This window comes from Procambarus clarkii, chromosome 12 (assembly GCF_040958095.1).
Source record: "Procambarus clarkii isolate CNS0578487 chromosome 12, FALCON_Pclarkii_2.0, whole genome shotgun sequence".
Taxonomy (NCBI): domain Eukaryota; kingdom Metazoa; phylum Arthropoda; class Malacostraca; order Decapoda; family Cambaridae; genus Procambarus; species Procambarus clarkii.
Genome location: NC_091161.1, coordinates 43,320,778 through 43,340,972, shown reverse-complemented (window position 1 = coordinate 43,340,972; position 20,195 = coordinate 43,320,778). Strand labels below are relative to the sequence as shown.

The 20,195-nt window shown below is 40.8% G+C and overlaps 1 protein-coding gene and 4 pseudogenes across 1 annotated transcript; all 5 read right to left on the bottom strand.

Annotated features, from left to right (window-relative positions):
- Positions 1–2,484: 2,484 nt before the first annotated feature.
- Positions 2,485–3,129, bottom strand: LOC138364023 (pre-mRNA-splicing factor 38-like). Its single transcript, XM_069323459.1, has one exon. The coding sequence runs from the start codon at positions 3,127–3,129 to the stop codon at positions 2,485–2,487; it is 645 nt and encodes a 214-aa protein (XP_069179560.1).
- Positions 3,130–6,221: 3,092 nt separating this feature from the next.
- On the bottom strand, positions 6,222–7,175 carry LOC138364022 (pre-mRNA-splicing factor 38A pseudogene; annotated as a pseudogene).
- A 3,120-nt stretch (positions 7,176–10,295) lies between these two features.
- Positions 10,296–11,249, bottom strand: LOC138364021 (pre-mRNA-splicing factor 38A pseudogene; annotated as a pseudogene).
- A 3,117-nt stretch (positions 11,250–14,366) lies between these two features.
- On the bottom strand, positions 14,367–15,320 carry LOC138364020 (pre-mRNA-splicing factor 38A pseudogene; annotated as a pseudogene).
- Positions 15,321–18,437: 3,117 nt separating this feature from the next.
- Positions 18,438–19,385, bottom strand: LOC138364019 (pre-mRNA-splicing factor 38A pseudogene; annotated as a pseudogene).
- Positions 19,386–20,195: the final 810 nt, after the last annotated feature.

Genomic DNA, 20,195 nt, shown 5'->3' with positions numbered 1-20,195 from the left:
AATAAATCTACGTAGATAAGAATAATGACGTAAGTTTTTAGAGGCGTAAACTCTACATATAGTGTGCAAGTTTCATGTAAATTGAATAATAAATAAAGGCTGTGAAACCAGATCTAGTTGTAAAAGTTGGAGTTGCGTAGCGCGCGCGACAAGTTACTCTACTCGCGGTCACTCGTGACAATGCGTGATTTACGCATTTGCGGCCAGCTCGTACCTTCTATGGAGAGCTCGCATGCATCTAGCTTTCAATGCTTGTCTCTTGTTCGTTTGGTAAGTCATATTGCAGTACAAATAACAATAATAGCATGATTTCTGGGAGATATTGTGAGAGCGCGTCAGCGATAGAACCACTCCCCACGAGAGACATACAGTCACTGAGGGCCTGAGCCACGTACCACCCTCTCTCTCACACAATACTGTTGCCAATGAGTGCGTTTATATTCATTTTATGCATAACATGTTATTTTCAACGCTATTACGAAAAATAAGACTTCTACAACATAAGATAGAATACCCCGCGGCGCACTCACGCTGCGAGGACCAGTTTCACGAAAGTTGCTGCGGGAAATTTGACTCTAATTACGTTATTTTTCAAGATATCATTAAACGGTTTGGACCACAGTGTTGCCAGAACGTTGTAGTATTTTTCGTAAATATTCCATTTTTCTTCAGGTTTTCGGTTACCATGGCTCCTTAAGCTCTTTCAGTTTAGCATCATCATAGTACTGGTTGTGTCTGACCTGTTTACCAGTACTTCTTTTTGTTTGGCGTGACTCACTATTTTTGATGGCCTCATAGGTATTATTTATGAGGTCATCATAAAACTGTTGTACATTCTCAGGCCCATAATTGTTATACCAATGTTCTATGCTGTCTATAAAGAATTTTTCTTGCTCTTTCCTTACTGTTAGCCTGCGTCTACTCAGCTTAAATTCTTACTAATCATAACTCCCAGATCCCTTTCGCAATCTCAACACCATCTAGCTCGTATCTTGTAACTCTATCATCATTACCTAACCTCAGAACTTTACATTTATCAGCATTAAACTGCATCTGCTAATCCTTTGACCGTTTCAAAACCCTATCTAGATCAACTTGAAGTGATAGTAAGTCTTCTTCCGAATTAATTTCCCTACCGATTTTCGTATCATCGGCAAATTTGCAAATGTTGCTACTCAAACCTGAATCTAAATTATTTATATATATATTAAACAACAGAGGTCCCAGGACCAACCCGTCCTCGACTCAAGTCCATTACATTCAGCGGTCAACCCCACAGACGCATTCATAAATTTTAACATGCTGTTCATTCAAAACGGGCTAACCATCCAGTGTGATGGGGAATTTTTAGCATCACGTAACTAGCTTTTTGACACTGTACTCCCCTTCATGTAGTCTAGGGTAGCTGCACAAATGCAGATGTACCTAATGTATTAATAAAAAAAGGAATACCTCCATACACCTATTCTTGTAATGGTAGTGCTTACATATTTGCACTTTAACATACACATCAAAAGTACACGCACACACACAGACCAGCACAACCCCACACATGCACAAAACCACCCACATACATTAAGCATTTTTACTTAATTTAAAATAGAAACGTTTAAAAACATTAGTTATACGTTTGCACCAAAGGTCCATGAATTGAGTGACTGAAATTAACGTATTTTATATGTTAAAAACGACTTTATATAAATACCTTATATAAATGTCACCTTTCTGCGACCAACGTCAAAAACATCAAAAAACACATTTAAGATGGTTTTCACATTTTTCATCCAGATGAAGACCCTAATTACAGCTACTCTCCAAGCACCAGGCGCTAAGATATTTAAATATTTTATTTGAACTTGAATAAAGGTACATATTATTCTTTGGGATGGTAAATAATGAGATGTAAATAATAGCATTCATTTATTACAACAGTGTTTATTAATACATAGTTCTTATAAGACAGAAACGTGAATACAGGTCTTCAAATACGTACATGAGTCCAAAGAAGGCTTCGTGTATAATTATATATATAATGATAACACAGGAAGCTTGAGGTTCATATCATGAGGCGGCAGTCAAGTGTGAGGTCAACTCATGAGAGGGCAGTGAGATATTAGTGAGGTTGCAGGTCAAATGGAGCACTGTCAGCTCCTACCACATCCTCAAAAAGGTATCTCATTTACTACGTCCACTGCGATATTGTTTTCCTTTGCGTTCACAACGATTCCAATCCCTTCCTCTCTCTCTATTTGATTCTCTTTCTCCACGATTTTTTCGGTGATGGGGATGATGGGCTGGAGATCCTCGTCGCTGACGTTGTTCTGATCTGCTGCGATGTCTCTTTCTCGACCTTTCCTTGCCTCTTTCATGATCTGTCTTCTGTGAGTGACTTCTGCGAAGCTTTTCTCTTTCTCTGTCACATGGAAGGCCTCGGTGTGGGGAGCTAGAGTGGCCTCTGCCATCCTGGTCGTCACAGAGTGTTGTTCAGAATGGCTGTACTGGATCATTTCTTGGTCTTGGTGGAGGAAAGATGTCCTCCTCATCACTTTCCCTCTCGTGGTTGTCCAAATCATCATTTAATACGGATACTCGACCTTTAAGCTCGTTGTTGGCTTCAGGAATCGGTCTCTTTTGGATCCTCGGTAAAATTATATCACATGAACATTCATCTCTTAATAAACAATCAATATATTCATCCATGTGAGTAAACTGGAACTGGCCGGAACGGTCAATAACGCGTAGTTTCCTAAAGTCATTAAGGAGAGGTTCCAGGAACTTGTAACAATTCAGTGATCCACATACAAGTCTCAAGTAAAATGCCCCCAAAGCACGAGCATACTTAAAATCCTCTTGTGTGATGAATTCTATAATTATGTCAGTCTCAGGTTGGATCTGGAGCATCTTTAGCACGAGACATAGGAATGGCGTGGGTATGCTGTTGGCTCCGTGAACACCACCAATACACCTGAGGGCTATTGCTTTGTCGACTAGTAATTCCGCCGAGAGGGCAAAGCATTCTTCTTTCCAGTATCTAGAGTCGTATATCCTAGTTCTTATAATTTTCTCAACTAAATACTGGGGGTTTGTGCCGTGAGTGGCCCGGGCTTCCCTGATCGTGCGGTTGGCCATGTCGCCTACTGATTACAGAGGCCATGTTTAATTTGATTGATGAGAGAGAGAGAGAGAAGATTAAGACACCCAAAAGGTGGCACGGGCATGAATAGCCCGTAAGTGGTGGCCCTTTTGAGCCATTTCCAGTATCAATAGATGATACTGGAGATCTGTGGAGGTACGACTGCACCCTGCGTGACGGGAGATGTCTCCCGGACCAAGTGGTGACCAGATGGTGTGCCATGTTTAGGATGGAGGCGTATTTATTAGTGTCCTAGAGAAGAGGGTAGGAGTCAGTGAGGGATAGAAGACGGGTGGGGAGGAGGAGCAAGATAATGAGAGCATATGAATATATAAACAAAGATAACTGCAGAAGGCCTATTGGCCCGTACGAGGCAGCTCCTATTTATAACCACCCAATCCCACTCATAAACATGTCCAACCCGCGCTTGAAACAATCGAGGGACACCACCTCCACCACGTTATGCGGTAATTGGTTCCACAAATCAACAACCCTGTTACCGAACCAGTATTTACCCAAGTCTTTCCTAAATCTAAATTTATCCAATTTATACCCATTGTTTCGTGTTCTGTCTTGTGTTGATACTTTTAATACCCTATTATTATCCCGTTTGTTGTGTCCATCAATCCACTTGTAAACATAAGAACATAGAACAAAGGCAACTGCAGAAGGCCTATTGGCCCATACGAGACAGCTCCTATTTATAACCACCCAATCCCACTCATATAAATGTCCAACCCATGCTTGAAACAATCGAGAGATCCCACCTCCACAATGTTACGTGGCAATTGGTTCCACAAATCAACAACCCTGTTACTGAACCAGTATTTACCCAAGTCTTTCCTAAATACAGATTTTTAAAAGTTTCCCAAAAACGTATGCAACAAAATGAAGTGTATCATTATTCATAAAATCAATATATCTATGTAGATAAGAATAATGACGTAAGTTTTTAGAGGCGTAAACTACATATTGTGTGCAAGTTTCATGTTAATTGAATAATAAATAAAGGCTGTGAAACCAGATCTAGTTGTAAAAGTTGGAGTTGAGTAGCGCGCGCGACAAGTTACTCTACTCGCGATCACTCGTGACAATGCGTGATTTATGCATTTGCGGCCAGCTCGTACCTTCTATGGAGAGCTCGCATGCATCTAGCTTTCAATGCTTGTCTCTTGTTCGTTTGGTAAGTCATATTGCAGTACAAATAACAATAATAGCATGAGTTCTGGGAGATATTGTGAGAGCGCGTCAGCGATAGAACCAGTCCCCACGAGAGACATACAGTCACTGAGGGCCTGAGCCACGTACCACCCTCTCTCTCACACAATACTGTTGCCAATGAGTGAGTTTATATTCATTTTATGCATAACATGTTATTTTCAACGCTATTACGAAAAATAAGACTTCTACAACGTAAGATACAATACCCCGCGGCGCACTCACGCCGCGAGGACCAGATTCACGAAAGTTGCAGCGCGAAATTTGACTCGAATTACGTTATTTTTCAAGATATCATTAAACGGTTTGGACCACAGTGTTGCCAGAACGTTGTAGTATTTTTCGTAAATATTCCATTTTTCTTCAGGTTTTCGGTTACCATAGCTCCTTAAGCTCTTTCAGTTTAGCATCATCATAGTACTGGTTGTGTCTGACCTGTTTACCAGTACTTCTTTTTGTTTGGCGTGACTCACTATTTTTGATGGCCTCATAGGTATTATTTATGAGGTCATCATAAAACTGTTGTACATTCTCAGGCCCATAATTGTTATACCAATGTTCTATGCTGTCTATAAAGAATTTTTCTTGCTCTTTCCTTACTGTTAGCCTGCGTCTACTCAGCTTAAATTCTTACTAATCATAACTCCCAGATCCCTTTCGCAATCTCAACACCATCTAGCTCGTATCTTGTAACTCTATCATCATTACCTAACCTCAGAACTTTACATTTATCAGCATTAAACTGCATCTGCTAATCCTTTGACCGTTTCAAAACCCTATCTAGATCAACTTGAAGTGATAGTAAGTCTTCTTCCGAATTAATTTCCCTACCGATTTTCGTATCATCGGCAAATTTGCAAATGTTGCTACTCAAACCTGAATCTAAATTATTTATATATATATTAAACAACAGAGGTCCCAGGACCAACCCGTCCTCGACTCAAGTCCATTACATTCAGCGGTCAACCCCACAGACGCATTCATAAATTTTAACATGCTGTTCATTCAAAACGGGCTAACCATCCAGTGTGATGGGGAATTTTTAGCATCACGTAACTAGCTTTTTGACACTGTACTCCCCTTCATGTAGTCTAGGGTAGCTGCACAAATGCAGATGTACCTAATGTATTAATAAAAAAAGGAATACCTCCATACACCTATTCTTGTAATGGTAGTGCTTACATATTTGCACTTTAACATACACATCAAAAGTACACGCACACACACAGACCAGCACAACCCCACACATGCACAAAACCACCCACATACATTAAGCATTTTTACTTAATTTAAAATAGAAACGTTTAAAAACATTAGTTATACGTTTGCACCAAAGGTCCATGAATTGAGTGACTGAAATTAACGTATTTTATATGTTAAAAACGACTTTATATAAATACCTTATATAAATGTCACCTTTCTGCGACCAACGTCAAAAACATCAAAAAACACATTTAAGATGGTTTTCACATTTTTCATCCAGATGAAGACCCTAATTACAGCTACTCTCCAAGCACCAGGCGCTAAGATATTTAAATATTTTATTTGAACTTGAATAAAGGTACATATTATTCTTTGGGATGGTAAATAATGAGATGTAAATAATAGCATTCATTTATTACAACAGTGTTTATTAATACATAGTTCTTATAAGACAGAAACGTGAATACAGGTCTTCAAATACGTACATGAGTCCAAAGAAGGCTTCGTGTATAATTATATATATAATGATAACACAGGAAGCTTGAGGTTCATATCATGAGGCGGCAGTCAAGTGTGAGGTCAACTCATGAGAGGGCAGTGAGATATTAGTGAGGTTGCAGGTCAAATGGAGCACTGTCAGCTCCTACCACATCCTCAAAAAGGTATCTCATTTACTACGTCCACTGCGATATTGTTTTCCTTTGCGTTCACAACGATTCCAATCCCTTCCTCTCTCTCTATTTGATTCTCTTTCTCCACGATTTTTTCGGTGATGGGGACGATGGGCTGGAGATCCTCGTCGCTGACGTTGTTCTGATCTGCTGCGATGTCTCTTTCTCGACCTTTCCTTGCCTCTTTCATGATCTGTCTCCTGTGAGTGACTTCTGCGAAGCTTTTCTCTTTCTCTGTCACATGGAAGGCCTCGGTGTGGGGAGCTAGAGTGGCCTCTGCCATCCTGGTCGTCACAGAGTGTTGTTCGGGATGGCTCTACTGGATCATTTCTTGGTCTTGGTGGAGGAAAGATGTCCTCCTCATCACTTTCCCTCTCGTGGTTGTCCAAATCATCATTTAATACGGATACTCGACCTTTAAGCTCGTTGTTGGCTTCAGGAATCGGTCTCTTTTGGATCCTCGGTAAAATTATATCACATGAACATTCATCTCTTAATAAACAATCAATATATTCATCCATGTGAGTAAACTGGAACTGGCCGGAACGGTCAATAACGCGTAGTTTCCTAAAGTCATTAAGGAGAGGTTCCAGGAACTTGTAACAATTCAGTGATCCACATACAAGTCTCAAGTAAAATGCCCCCAAAGCACGAGCATACTTAAAATCCTCTTGTGTGATGAATTCTATAATTATGTCAGTCTCAGGTTGGATCTGGAGCATCTTTAGCACGAGACATAGGAATGGCGTGGGTATGCTGTTGGCTCCGTGAACACCACCAATACACCTGAGGGCTATTGCTTTGTCGACTAGTAATTCCGCCGAGAGGGCAAAGCATTCTTCTTTCCAGTATCTAGAGTCGTATATCCTAGTTCTTATAATTTTCTCAACTAAATACTGGGGGTTTGTGCCGTGAGTGGCCCGGGCTTCCCTGATCGTGCGGTTGGCCATGTCGCCTACTGATTACAGAGGCCATGTTTAGATTGATTGATGAGAGAGAGAGAGAGAGAAGATTAAGCCACCCAAAAGGTGGCACGGGCATGAATAGCCCGTAAGTGGTGGCCCTTTTGAACCATTTCCAGTATCAATAGATGATACTGGAGATCTGTGGAGGTGCGACTGCACCCTGCGTGACGGGAGATGTCTCCCAGACCAAGTGGTGACCAGATGGTGTGCCATGTTTAGGATGGAGGCGTATTTATTAGTGTCCTAGAGAAGAGGGTAGGAGTCAGGTGTCAGTGAGGGATAGAAGACGGGTGGGGAGGAGGAGCAAGATAATGAGAGCATATGAATATATAAACAAAGATAACTGCAGAAGGCCTATTGGCCCGTACGAGGCAGCTCCTATTTATAACCACCCAATCCCACTCATAAACATGTCCAACCCGCGCTTGAAACAATCGAGGGACACCACCTCCACCACGTTATGCGGTAATTGGTTCCACAAATCAACAACCCTGTTACCGAACCAGTATTTACCCAAGTCTTTCCTAAATCTAAATTTATCCAATTTATACCCATTGTTTCGTGTTCTGTCTTGTGTTGATACTTTTAATACCCTATTATTATCCCGTTTGTTGTGTCCATCAATCCACTTGTAAACATAAGAACATAGAACAAAGGCAACTGCAGAAGGCCTATTGGCCCATACGAGACAGCTCCTATTTATAACCACCCAATCCCACTCATATACATGTCCAACCCATGCTTGAAACAATCGAGAGATCCCACCTCCACAATGTTACGTGGCAATTGGTTCCACAAATCAACAACCCTGTTACTGAACCAGTATTTACCCAAGTCTTTCCTAAATACAGATTTTTAAAAGTTTCCCAAAAACGTATGCAACAAAATGAAGTGTATCATTATTCATAAAATCAATATATCTATGTAGATAAGAATAATGACGTAAGTTTTTAGAGGCGTAAACTCTACATATTGTGTGCAAGTTTCATGTTAATTGAATAATAAATAAAGGCTGTGAAACCAGATCTAGTTGTAAAAGTTGGAGTTGAGTAGCGCGCGCGACAAGTTACTCTACTCGCGATCACTCGTGACAATGCGTGATTTATGCATTTGCGGCCAGCTCGTACCTTCTATGGAGAGCTCGCATGCATCTAGCTTTCAAGGCTTGTCTCTTGTTCGTTTGGTAAGTCATATTGCAGTACAAATAACAATAATAGCATGAGTTCTGGGAGATATTGTGAGAGCGCGTCAGCGATAGAACCAGTCCCCACGAGAGACATACAGTCACTGAGGGCCTGAGCCACGTACCACCCTCTCTCTCACACAATACTGTTGCCAATGAGTGAGTTTATATTCATTTTATGCATAACATGTTATTTTCAACGCTATTACGAAAAATAAGACTTCTACAACGTAAGATACAATACCCCGCGGCGCACTCACGCCGCGAGGACCAGATTCACGAAAGTTGCAGCGCGAAATTTGACTCTAATTACGTTATTTTTCAAGATATCATTAAACGGTTTGGACCACAGTGTTGCCAGAACGTTGTAGTATTTTTCGTAAATATTCCATTTTTCTTCAGGTTTTCGGTTACCATGGCTCCTTAAGCTCTTTCAGTTTAGCATCATCATAGTACTGGTTGTGTCTGACCTGTTTACCAGTACTTCTTTTTGTTTGGCGTGACTCACTATTTTTGATGGCCTCATAGGTATTATTTATGAGGTCATCATAAAACTGTTGTACATTCTCAGGCCCATAATTGTTATACCAATGTTCTATGCTGTCTATAAAGAATTTTTCTTGCTCTTTCCTTACTGTTAGCCTGCGTCTACTCAGCTTCAATTCTTACTAATCATAACTCCCAGATCCCTTTCGCAATCCGACTTCGCAATCTCAACACCGTCTAGCTCGTATCTTGTAACTCTATCATCATTACCTAACCTCAGAACTTTACATTTATCAGCATTAAACTGCATCTGCTAATCATCCTTTGACCATTTCAAAACCCTATCTAGATCAACTTGAAGTGATAGTAAGTCTTCTTCCGAATTAATTTCCCTACCGATTTTCGTATCATCGGCAAATTTGCAAATGTTGCTACTCAAACCTGAATCTAAATCATTTATATATATATTAAACAACAGAGGTCCCAGGACCAACCCGTCCTCGACTCAAGTCCATTACATTCAGCGGTCAACCCCACAGACGCATTCATGAATTTTAACATGCTGTTCATTCAAAACGGGCTAACCATCCAGTGTGATGGGGAATTTTTAGCATCACGTAACTAGCTTTTTGACACTGTACTCCCCCTTCATGTAGTCTAGGGTAGCTGCACAAATGCAGATGTACCTAATGTATTAATAAAAAAAGGAATACCTCCATTCACCTATTCTTGTAATGGTAGTGCTTACATATTTGCACTTTAACATACACATCAAAAGTACACGCACACACACAGACCAGCACAACCCCACACATGCACAAAACCACCCACATACATTAAGCATTTTTACTTAATTTAAAATAGAAACGTTTAAAAACATTAGTTATACGTTTGCACCAAAGGTCCATGAATTGAGTGACTGAAAAAAACGTATTTTATATGTTAAAAACGACTTTATATAAATACCTTATATAAATGTCACCTTTCTGCGACCAACGTCAAAAACATAAAAAAACAAATTTAAGATGGTTTTCACATTTTTCATCCAGATGAAGACCCTAATCACAGCTACTCTCCAAGCACCAGGCGCTAAGATATTTAAATATTTTATTTGTACTTGAATAAAGGTACATATTATTCTTTGGGATGGTAAATAATGAGATGTAAATAATAGCATTCATTTATTACAACAGTGTTTATTAATACATAGTTCTTATAAGACAGAAACGTGAATACAGGTCTTCAAATACATACAAGAGTCCAAAGAAGGCTTCGTGTATAATTATATATATAATGATAACACAGGAAGCTTGAGGTTCATATCATGAGGCGGCAGTCAAGTGTGAGGTCAACTCATGAGAGGGCAGTGAGATATTAGTGAGGTTGCAGGTCAAATGGAGCACTGTCAGCTCCTACCACATCCTCAAAAAGGTATCTCATTTACTACGTCCACTGCGATATTGTTTTCCTTTGCGTTCACAACGATTCCAATCCCTTCCTCTCTCTCTATTTGATTCTCTTTCTCCACGATTTTTTCGGTGATGGGGACGATGGGCTGGAGATCCTCGTCGCTGACGTTGTTCTGATCTGCTGCGATGTCTCTTTCTCGACCTTTCCTTGCCTCTTTCATGATCTGTCTTCTGTGAGTGACTTCTGCGAAGCTTTTCTCTTTCTCTGTCACATGGAAGGCCTCGGTGTGGGGAGCTAGAGTGGCCTCTGCCATCCTGGTCGTAACAGAGTGTTGTTCGGAATGGCTGTACTGGATCATTTCTTGGTCTTGGTGGAGGAAAGATGTCCTCCTCATCACTTTCCCTCTCGTGGTTGTCTAAATCATCATTTAATACGGATACTCGACCTTTAAGCACGTTGTTGGCTTCAGGAATCGGTCTCTTTTGGATCCTCGGTAAAATTATATCACATGAACATTCATCTCTTAATAAACAATCAATATATTCATCCATGTGAGTAAACTGGAACTGGCCGGAACGGTCAATAACGCGTAGTTTCCTAAAGTCATTAAGGAGAGGTTCCAGGAACTTGTAACAATTCAGTGATCCACATACAAGTCTCAAGTAAAATGCCCCCAAAGCACGAGCATACTTAAAATCCTCTTGTGTGATGAATTCTATAATTATGTCAGTCTCAGGTTGGATCTGGAGCATCTTTAGCACGAGACATAGGAATGGCGTGGGTATGCTGTTGGCTCCGTGAACACCACCAATACACCTGAGGGCTATTGCTTTGTCGACTAGTAATTCCGCCGAGAGGGCAAAGCATTCTTCTTTCCAGTATCTAGAGTCGTATATCCTAGTTCTTATAATTTTCTCAACTAAATACTGGGGGTTTGTGCCGTGAGTGGCCCGGGCTTCCCTGATCGTGCGGTTGGCCATGTCGCCTACTGATTACAGAGGCCATGTTTAGATTGATTGATGAGAGAGAGAGAGAGAGATTAAGCCACCCAAAAGGTGGCACGGGCATGAATAGCCCGTAAGTGGTGGCCATTTTGAACCATTTCCAGTATCAATAGATGATACTGGAGATCTGTGGAGGTGCGACTGCACCCTGCGTGACGGGAGATGTCTCCCAGACCAAGTGGTGACCAGATGGTGTGCCATGTTTAGGATGGAGGCGTATTTATTAGTGTCCTAGAGAAGAGGGTAGGAGTCAGGTGTCAGTGAGGGATAGAAGACGGGTGGGGAGGAGGAGCAAGATTATGAGAGCATATGAATATAAAAACAAAGATAACTGCAGAAGGCCTATTGGCCCGTACGAGGCAGCTCCTATTTATAACCACCCAATCCCACTCATAAACATGTCCAACCCGCCCTTGAAACAATCGAGGGACACCACCTCCACCACGTTATGCGGTAATTGGTTCCACAAATCAACAACCCTGTTACTGAACCAGTATTTACCCAAGTCTTTCCTAAATCTAAATTTATCCAATTTATACCCATTGTTTCGTGTTCTGTCTTGTGTTGATACTTTTAATACCCTATTATTATCCCGTTTGTTGTGTCCATCAATCCACTTGTAAACATAAGAACATAGAACAAAGGCAACTGCAGAAGGCCTATTGGCCCATACGAGACAGCTCCTATTTATAACCACCCAATCCCACTCATATACATGTCCAACCCATGCTTGAAACAATCGAGAGATCCCACCTCCACAATGTTACGTGGCAATTGGTTCCACAAATCAACAACCCTGTTACTGAACCAGTATTTACCCAAGTCTTTCCTAAATACAGATTTTTAAAAGTTTCCCAAAAACGTATGCAACAAAATGAAGTGTATCATTATTCATAAAATCAATATATCTATGTAGATAAGAATAATGACGTAAGTTTTTAGAGGCGTAAACTCTACATATTGTGTGCAAGTTTCATGTTAATTGAATAATAAATAAAGGCTGTGAAACCAGATCTAGTTGTAAAAGTTGGAGTTGAGTAGCGCGCGCGACAAGTTACTCTACTCGCGATCACTCGTGACAATGTGTGATTTATGCATTTGCGGCCAGCTCGTACCTTCTATGGAGAGCTCGCATGCATCTAGCTTTCAATGCTTGTCTCTTGTTCGTTTGGTAAGTCATATTGCAGTACAAATAACAATAATAGCATGAGTTCTGGGAGATATTGTGAGAGCGCGTCAGCGATAGAACCAGTCCCCACGAGAGACATACAGTCACTGAGGGCCTGAGCCACGTACCACCCTCTCTCTCACACAATACTGTTGCCAATGAGTGAGTTTATATTCATTTTATGCATAACATGTTATTTTCAACGCTATTACGAAAAATAAGACTTCTACAACGTAAGATACAATACCCCGCGGCGCACTCACGCCGCGAGGACCAGATTCACGAAAGTTGCAGCGCGAAATTTGACTCGAATTACGTTATTTTTCAAGATATCATTAAACGGTTTGGACCACAGTGTTGCCAGAACGTTGTAGTATTTTTCGTAAATATTCCATTTTTCTTCAGGTTTTCGGTTACCATGGCTCCTTAAGCTCTTTCAGTTTAGCATCATCATAGTACTGGTTGTGTCTGACCTGTTTACCAGTACTTCTTTTTGTTTGGCGTGACTCACTATTTTTGATGGCCTCATAGGTATTATTTATGAGGTCATCATAAAACTGTTGTACATTCTCAGGCCCATAATTGTTATACCAATGTTCTATGCTGTCTATAAAGAATTTTTCTTGCTCTTTCCTTACTGTTAGCCTGCGTCTACTCAGCTTCAATTCTTACTAATCATAACTCCCAGATCCCTTTCGCAATCCGACTTCGCAATCTCAACACCGTCTAGCTCGTATCTTGTAACTCTATCATCATTACCTAACCTCAGAACTTTACATTTATCAGCATTAAACTGCATCTGCTAATCATCCTTTGACCATTTCAAAACCCTATCTAGATCAACTTGAAGTGATAGTAAGTCTTCTTCCGAATTAATTTCCCTACCGATTTTCGTATCATCGGCAAATTTGCAAATGTTGCTACTCAAACCTGAATCTAAATCATTTATATATATATTAAACAACAGAGGTCCCAGGACCAACCCGTCCTCGACTCAAGTCCATTACATTCAGCGGTCAACCCCACAGACGCATTCATGAATTTTAACATGCTGTTCATTCAAAACGGGCTAACCATCCAGTGTGATGGGGAATTTTTAGCATCACGTAACTAGCTTTTTGACACTGTACTCCCCCTTCATGTAGTCTAGGGTAGCTGCACAAATGCAGATGTACCTAATGTATTAATAAAAAAAGGAATACCTCCATTCACCTATTCTTGTAATGGTAGTGCTTACATATTTGCACTTTAACATACACATCAAAAGTACACGCACACACACAGACCAGCACAACCCCACACATGCACAAAACCACCCACATACATTAAGCATTTTTACTTAATTTAAAATAGAAACGTTTAAAAACATTAGTTATACGTTTGCACCAAAGGTCCATGAATTGAGTGACTGAAAAAAACGTATTTTATATGTTAAAAACGACTTTATATAAATACCTTATATAAATGTCACCTTTCTGCGACCAACGTCAAAAACATAAAAAAACAAATTTAAGATGGTTTTCACATTTTTCATCCAGATGAAGACCCTAATCACAGCTACTCTCCAAGCACCAGGCGCTAAGATATTTAAATATTTTATTTGTACTTGAATAAAGGTACATATTATTCTTTGGGATGGTAAATAATGAGATGTAAATAATAGCATTCATTTATTACAACAGTGTTTATTAATACATAGTTCTTATAAGACAGAAACGTGAATACAGGTCTTCAAATACATACAAGAGTCCAAAGAAGGCTTCGTGTATAATTATATATATAATGATAACACAGGAAGCTTGAGGTTCATATCATGAGGCGGCAGTCAAGTGTGAGGTCAACTCATGAGAGGGCAGTGAGATATTAGTGAGGTTGCAGGTCAAATGGAGCACTGTCAGCTCCTACCACATCCTCAAAAAGGTATCTCATTTACTACGTCCACTGCGATATTGTTTTCCTTTGCGTTCACAACGATTCCAATCCCTTCCTCTCTCTCTATTTGATTCTCTTTCTCCACGATTTTTTCGGTGATGGGGACGATGGGCTGGAGATCCTCGTCGCTGACGTTGTTCTGATCTGCTGCGATGTCTCTTTCTCGACCTTTCCTTGCCTCTTTCATGATCTGTCTTCTGTGAGTGACTTCTGCGAAGCTTTTCTCTTTCTCTGTCACATGGAAGGCCTCGGTGTGGGGAGCTAGAGTGGCCTCTGCCATCCTGGTCGTAACAGAGTGTTGTTCGGAATGGCTGTACTGGATCATTTCTTGGTCTTGGTGGAGGAAAGATGTCCTCCTCATCACTTTCCCTCTCGTGGTTGTCTAAATCATCATTTAATACGGATACTCGACCTTTAAGCACGTTGTTGGCTTCAGGAATCGGTCTCTTTTGGATCCTCGGTAAAATTATATCACATGAACATTCATCTCTTAATAAACAATCAATATATTCATCCATGTGAGTAAACTGGAACTGGCCGGAACGGTCAATAACGCGTAGTTTCCTAAAGTCATTAAGGAGAGGTTCCAGGAACTTGTAACAATTCAGTGATCCACATACAAGTCTCAAGTAAAATGCCCCCAAAGCACGAGCATACTTAAAATCCTCTTGTGTGATGAATTCTATAATTATGTCAGTCTCAGGTTGGATCTGGAGCATCTTTAGCACGAGACATAGGAATGGCGTGGGTATGCTGTTGGCTCCGTGAACACCACCAATACACCTGAGGGCTATTGCTTTGTCGACTAGTAATTCCGCCGAGAGGGCAAAGCATTCTTCTTTCCAGTATCTAGAGTCGTATATCCTAGTTCTTATAATTTTCTCAACTAAATACTGGGGGTTTGTGCCGTGAGTGGCCCGGGCTTCCCTGATCGTGCGGTTGGCCATGTCGCCTACTGATTACAGAGGCCATGTTTAGATTGATTGATGAGAGAGAGAGAGAGAGATTAAGCCACCCAAAAGGTGGCACGGGCATGAATAGCCCGTAAGTGGTGGCCATTTTGAACCATTTCCAGTATCAATAGATGATACTGGAGATCTGTGGAGGTGCGACTGCACCCTGCGTGACGGGAGATGTCTCCCAGACCAAGTGGTGACCAGATGGTGTGCCATGTTTAGGATGGAGGCGTATTTATTAGTGTCCTAGAGAAGAGGGTAGGAGTCAGGTGTCAGTGAGGGATAGAAGACGGGTGGGGAGGAGGAGCAAGATTATGAGAGCATATGAATATAAAAACAAAGATAACTGCAGAAGGCCTATTGGCCCGTACGAGGCAGCTCCTATTTATAACCACCCAATCCCACTCATAAACATGTCCAACCCGCCCTTGAAACAATCGAGGGACACCACCTCCACCACGTTATGCGGTAATTGGTTCCACAAATCAACAACCCTGTTACTGAACCAGTATTTACCCAAGTCTTTCCTAAATCTAAATTTATCCAATTTATACCCATTGTTTCGTGTTCTGTCTTGTGTTGATACTTTTAATACCCTATTATTATCCCGTTTGTTGTGTCCATCAATCCACTTGTAAACATAAGAACATAGAACAAAGGCAACTGCAGAAGGCCTATTGGCCCATACGAGACAGCTCCTATTTATAACCACCCAATCCCACTCATATACATGTCCAACCCATGCTTGAAACAATCGAGAGATCCCACCTCCACAATGTTACGTGGCAATTGGTTCCACAAATCAACAACCCTGTTACTGAACCAGTATTTACCCAAGTCTTTCCTAAATACAGATTTTTAAAAGTTTCCCAAAAACGTATGCAACAAAATGAAGTGTATCATTATTCATAAAATCAATATATCTATGTAGATAAGAATAATGACGTAAGTTTTTAGAGGCGTAAACTCTACATATTGTGTGCAAGTTTCATGTTAATTGAATAATAAATAAAGGCTGTGAAACCAGATCTAGTTGTAAAAGTTGGAGTTGAGTAGCGCGCGCGACAAGTTACTCTACTCGCGATCACTCGTGACAATGTGTGATTTATGCATTTGCGGCCAGCTCGTACCTTCTATGGAGAGCTCGCATGCATCTAGCTTTCAATGCTTGTCTCTTGTTCGTTTGGTAAGTCATATTGCAGTACAAATAACAATAATAGCATGAGTTCTGGGAGATATTGTGAGAGCGCGTCAGCGATAGAACCAGTCCCCACGAGAGACATACAGTCACTGAGGGCCTGAGCCACGTACCACCCTCTCTCTCACACAATACTGTTGCCAATGAGTGAGTTTATATTCATTTTATGCATAACATGTTATTTTCAACGCTATTACGAAAAATAAGACTTCTACAACGTAAGATACAATACCCCGCGGCGCACTCACGCCGCGAGGACCAGATTCACGAAAGTTGCAGCGCGAAATTTGACTCGAATTACGTTATTTTTCAAGATATCATTAAACGGTTTGGACCACAGTGTTGCCAGAACGTTGTAGTATTTTTCGTAAATATTCCATTTTTCTTCAGGTTTTCGGTTACCATGGCTCCTTAAGCTCTTTCAGTTTAGCATCATCATAGTACTGGTTGTGTCTGACCTGTTTACCAGTACTTCTTTTTGTTTGGCGTGACTCACTATTTTTGATGGCCTCATAGGTATTATTTATGAGGTCATCATAAAACTGTTGTACATTCTCAGGCCCATAATTGTTATACCAATGTTCTATGCTGTCTATAAAGAATTTTTCTTGCTCTTTCCTTACTGTTAGCCTGCGTCTACTCAGCTTCAATTCTTACTAATCATAACTCCCAGATCCCTTTCGCAATCCGACTTCGCAATCTCAACACCGTCTAGCTCGTATCTTGTAACTCTATCATCATTACCTAACCTCAGAACTTTACATTTATCAGCATTAAACTGCATCTGCTAATCATCCTTTGACCATTTCAAAACCCTATCTAGATCAACTTGAAGTGATAGTAAGTCTTCTTCCGAATTAATTTCCCTACCGATTTTCGTATCATCGGCAAATTTGCAAATGTTGCTACTCAAACCTGAATCTAAATCATTTATATATATATTAAACAACAGAGGTCCCAGGACCAACCCGTCCTCGACTCAAGTCCATTACATTCAGCGGTCAACCCCACAGACGCATTCATGAATTTTAACATGCTGTTCATTCAAAACGGGCTAACCATCCAGTGTGATGGGGAATTTTTAGCATCACGTAACTAGCTTTTTGACACTGTACTCCCCCTTCATGTAGTCTAGGGTAGCTGCACAAATGCAGATGTACCTAATGTATTAATAAAAAAAGGAATACCTCCATTCACCTATTCTTGTAATGGTAGTGCTTACATATTTGCACTTTAACATACACATCAAAAGTACACGCACACACACAGACCAGCACAACCCCACACATGCACAAAACCACCCACATACATTAAGCATTTTTACTTAATTTAAAATAGAAACGTTTAAAAACATTAGTTATACGTTTGCTCCAAAGGTCCATGAATTGAGTGACTGAAAAAAACGTATTTTATATGTTAAAAACGACTTTATATAAATACCTTATATAAATGTCACCTTTCTGCGACCAACGTCAAAAACATAAAAAAACAAATTTAAGATGGTTTTCACATTTTTCATCCAGATGAAGACCCTAATCACAGCTACTCTCCAAGCACCAGGCGCTAAGATATTTAAATATTTTATTTGAACTTGAATAAAGGTACATATTATTCTTTGGGATGGTAAATAATGAGATGTAAATAATAGCATTCATTTATTACAACAGTGTTTATTAATACATAGTTCTTATAAGACAGAAACGTGAATACAGGTCTTCAAATACGTACATGAGTCCAAAGAAGGCTTCGTGTATAATTATATATATAATGATAACACAGGAAGCTTGAGGTTCATATCATGAGGCGGCAGTCAAGTGTGAGGTCAACTCATGAGAGGGCAGTGAGATATTAGTGAGGTTGCAGGTCAAATGGAGCACTGTCAGCTCCTACCACATCCTCAAAAAGGTATCTCATTTACTACGTCCACTGCGATATTGTTTTCCTTTGCGTTCACAACGATTCCAATCCCTTCCTCTCTCTCTATTTGATTCTCTTTCTCCACGATTTTTTCGGTGATGGGGACGATGGGCTGGAGATCCTCGTCGCTGACGTTGTTCTGATCTGCTGCGATGTCTCTTTCTCGACCTTTCCTTGCCTCTTTCATGATCTGTCTTCTGTGAGTGACTTCTGCGAAGCTTTTCTCTTTCTCTGTCACATGGAAGGCCTCGGTGTGGGGAGCTAGAGTGGCCTCTGCCATCCTGATCGTCACAGAGTGTTGTTCGGGATGGCTCTACTGGATCATTTCTTGGTGGAGGAAAGATGTCCTCCTCATCACTTTCCCTCTCGTGGTTGTCCAAATCATCATTTAATACGGATACTCGACCTTTAAGCTCGTTGTTGGCTTCAGGAATCGGTCTCTTTTGGATCCTCGGTAAAATTATATCACATGAACATTCATCTCTTAATAAACAATCAATATATTCATCCATGTGAGTAAACTGGAACTGGCCGGAACGGTCAATAACGCGTAGTTTCCTAAAGTCATTAAGGAGAGGTTCCAGGAACTTGTAACAATTCAGTGATCCACATACAAGTCTCAAGTAAAATGCCCCCAAAGCACGAGCATACTTAAAATCCTCTTGTGTGATGAATTCTATAATTATGTCAGTCTCAGGTTGGATCTGGAGCATCTTTAGCACGAGACATAGGAATGGCGTGGGTATGCTGTTGGCTCCGTGAACACCACCAATACACCTGAGGGCTATTGCTTTGTCGACTAGTAATTCCGCCGAGAGGGCAAAGCATTCTTCTTTCCAGTATCTAGAGTCGTATATCCTAGTTCTTATAATTTTCTCAACTAAATACTGGGGGTTTGTGCCGTGAGTGGCCCGGGCTTCCCTGATCGTGCGGTTGGCCATGTCGCCTACTGATTACAGAGGCCATGTTTAGATTGATTGATGAGAGAGAGAGAGAGAGAAGATTAAGCCACCCAAAAGGTGGCACGGGCATGAATAGCCCGTAAGTGGTGGCCCTTTTGAACCATTTCCAGTATCAATAGATGATACTGGAGATCTGTGGAGGTGCGACTGCACCCTGCGTGACGGGAGATGTCTCCCAGACCAAGTGGTGACCAGATGGTGTGCCATGTTTAGGATGGAGGCGTATTTATTAGTGTCCTAGAGAAGAGGGTAGGAGTCAGGTGTCAGTGAGGGATAGAAGACGGGTGGGGAGGAGGAGCAAGATAATGAGAGCATATGAATATATAAACAAAGATAACTGCAGAAGGCCTATTGGCCCGTACGAGGCAGCTCCTATTTATAACCACCCAATCCCACTCATAAACATGTCCAACCCGCGCTTGAAACAATCGAGGGACACCACCTCCACCACGTTATGCGGTAATTGGTTCCACAAATCAACAACCCTGTTACCGAACCAGTATTTACCCAAGTCTTTCCTAAATCTAAATTTATCCAATTTATACCCATTGTTTCGTGTTCTGTCTTGTGTTGATACTTTTAATACCCTATTATTATCCCGTTTGTTGTGTCCATCAATCCACTTGTAAACATAAGAACATAGAACAAAGGCAACTGCAGAAGGCCTATTGGCCCATACGAGACAGCTCCTATTTATAACCACCCAATCCCACTCATATACATGTCCAACCCATGCTTGAAACAATCGACAGATCCCACCTCCACAATGTTACGTGGCAATTGGTTCCA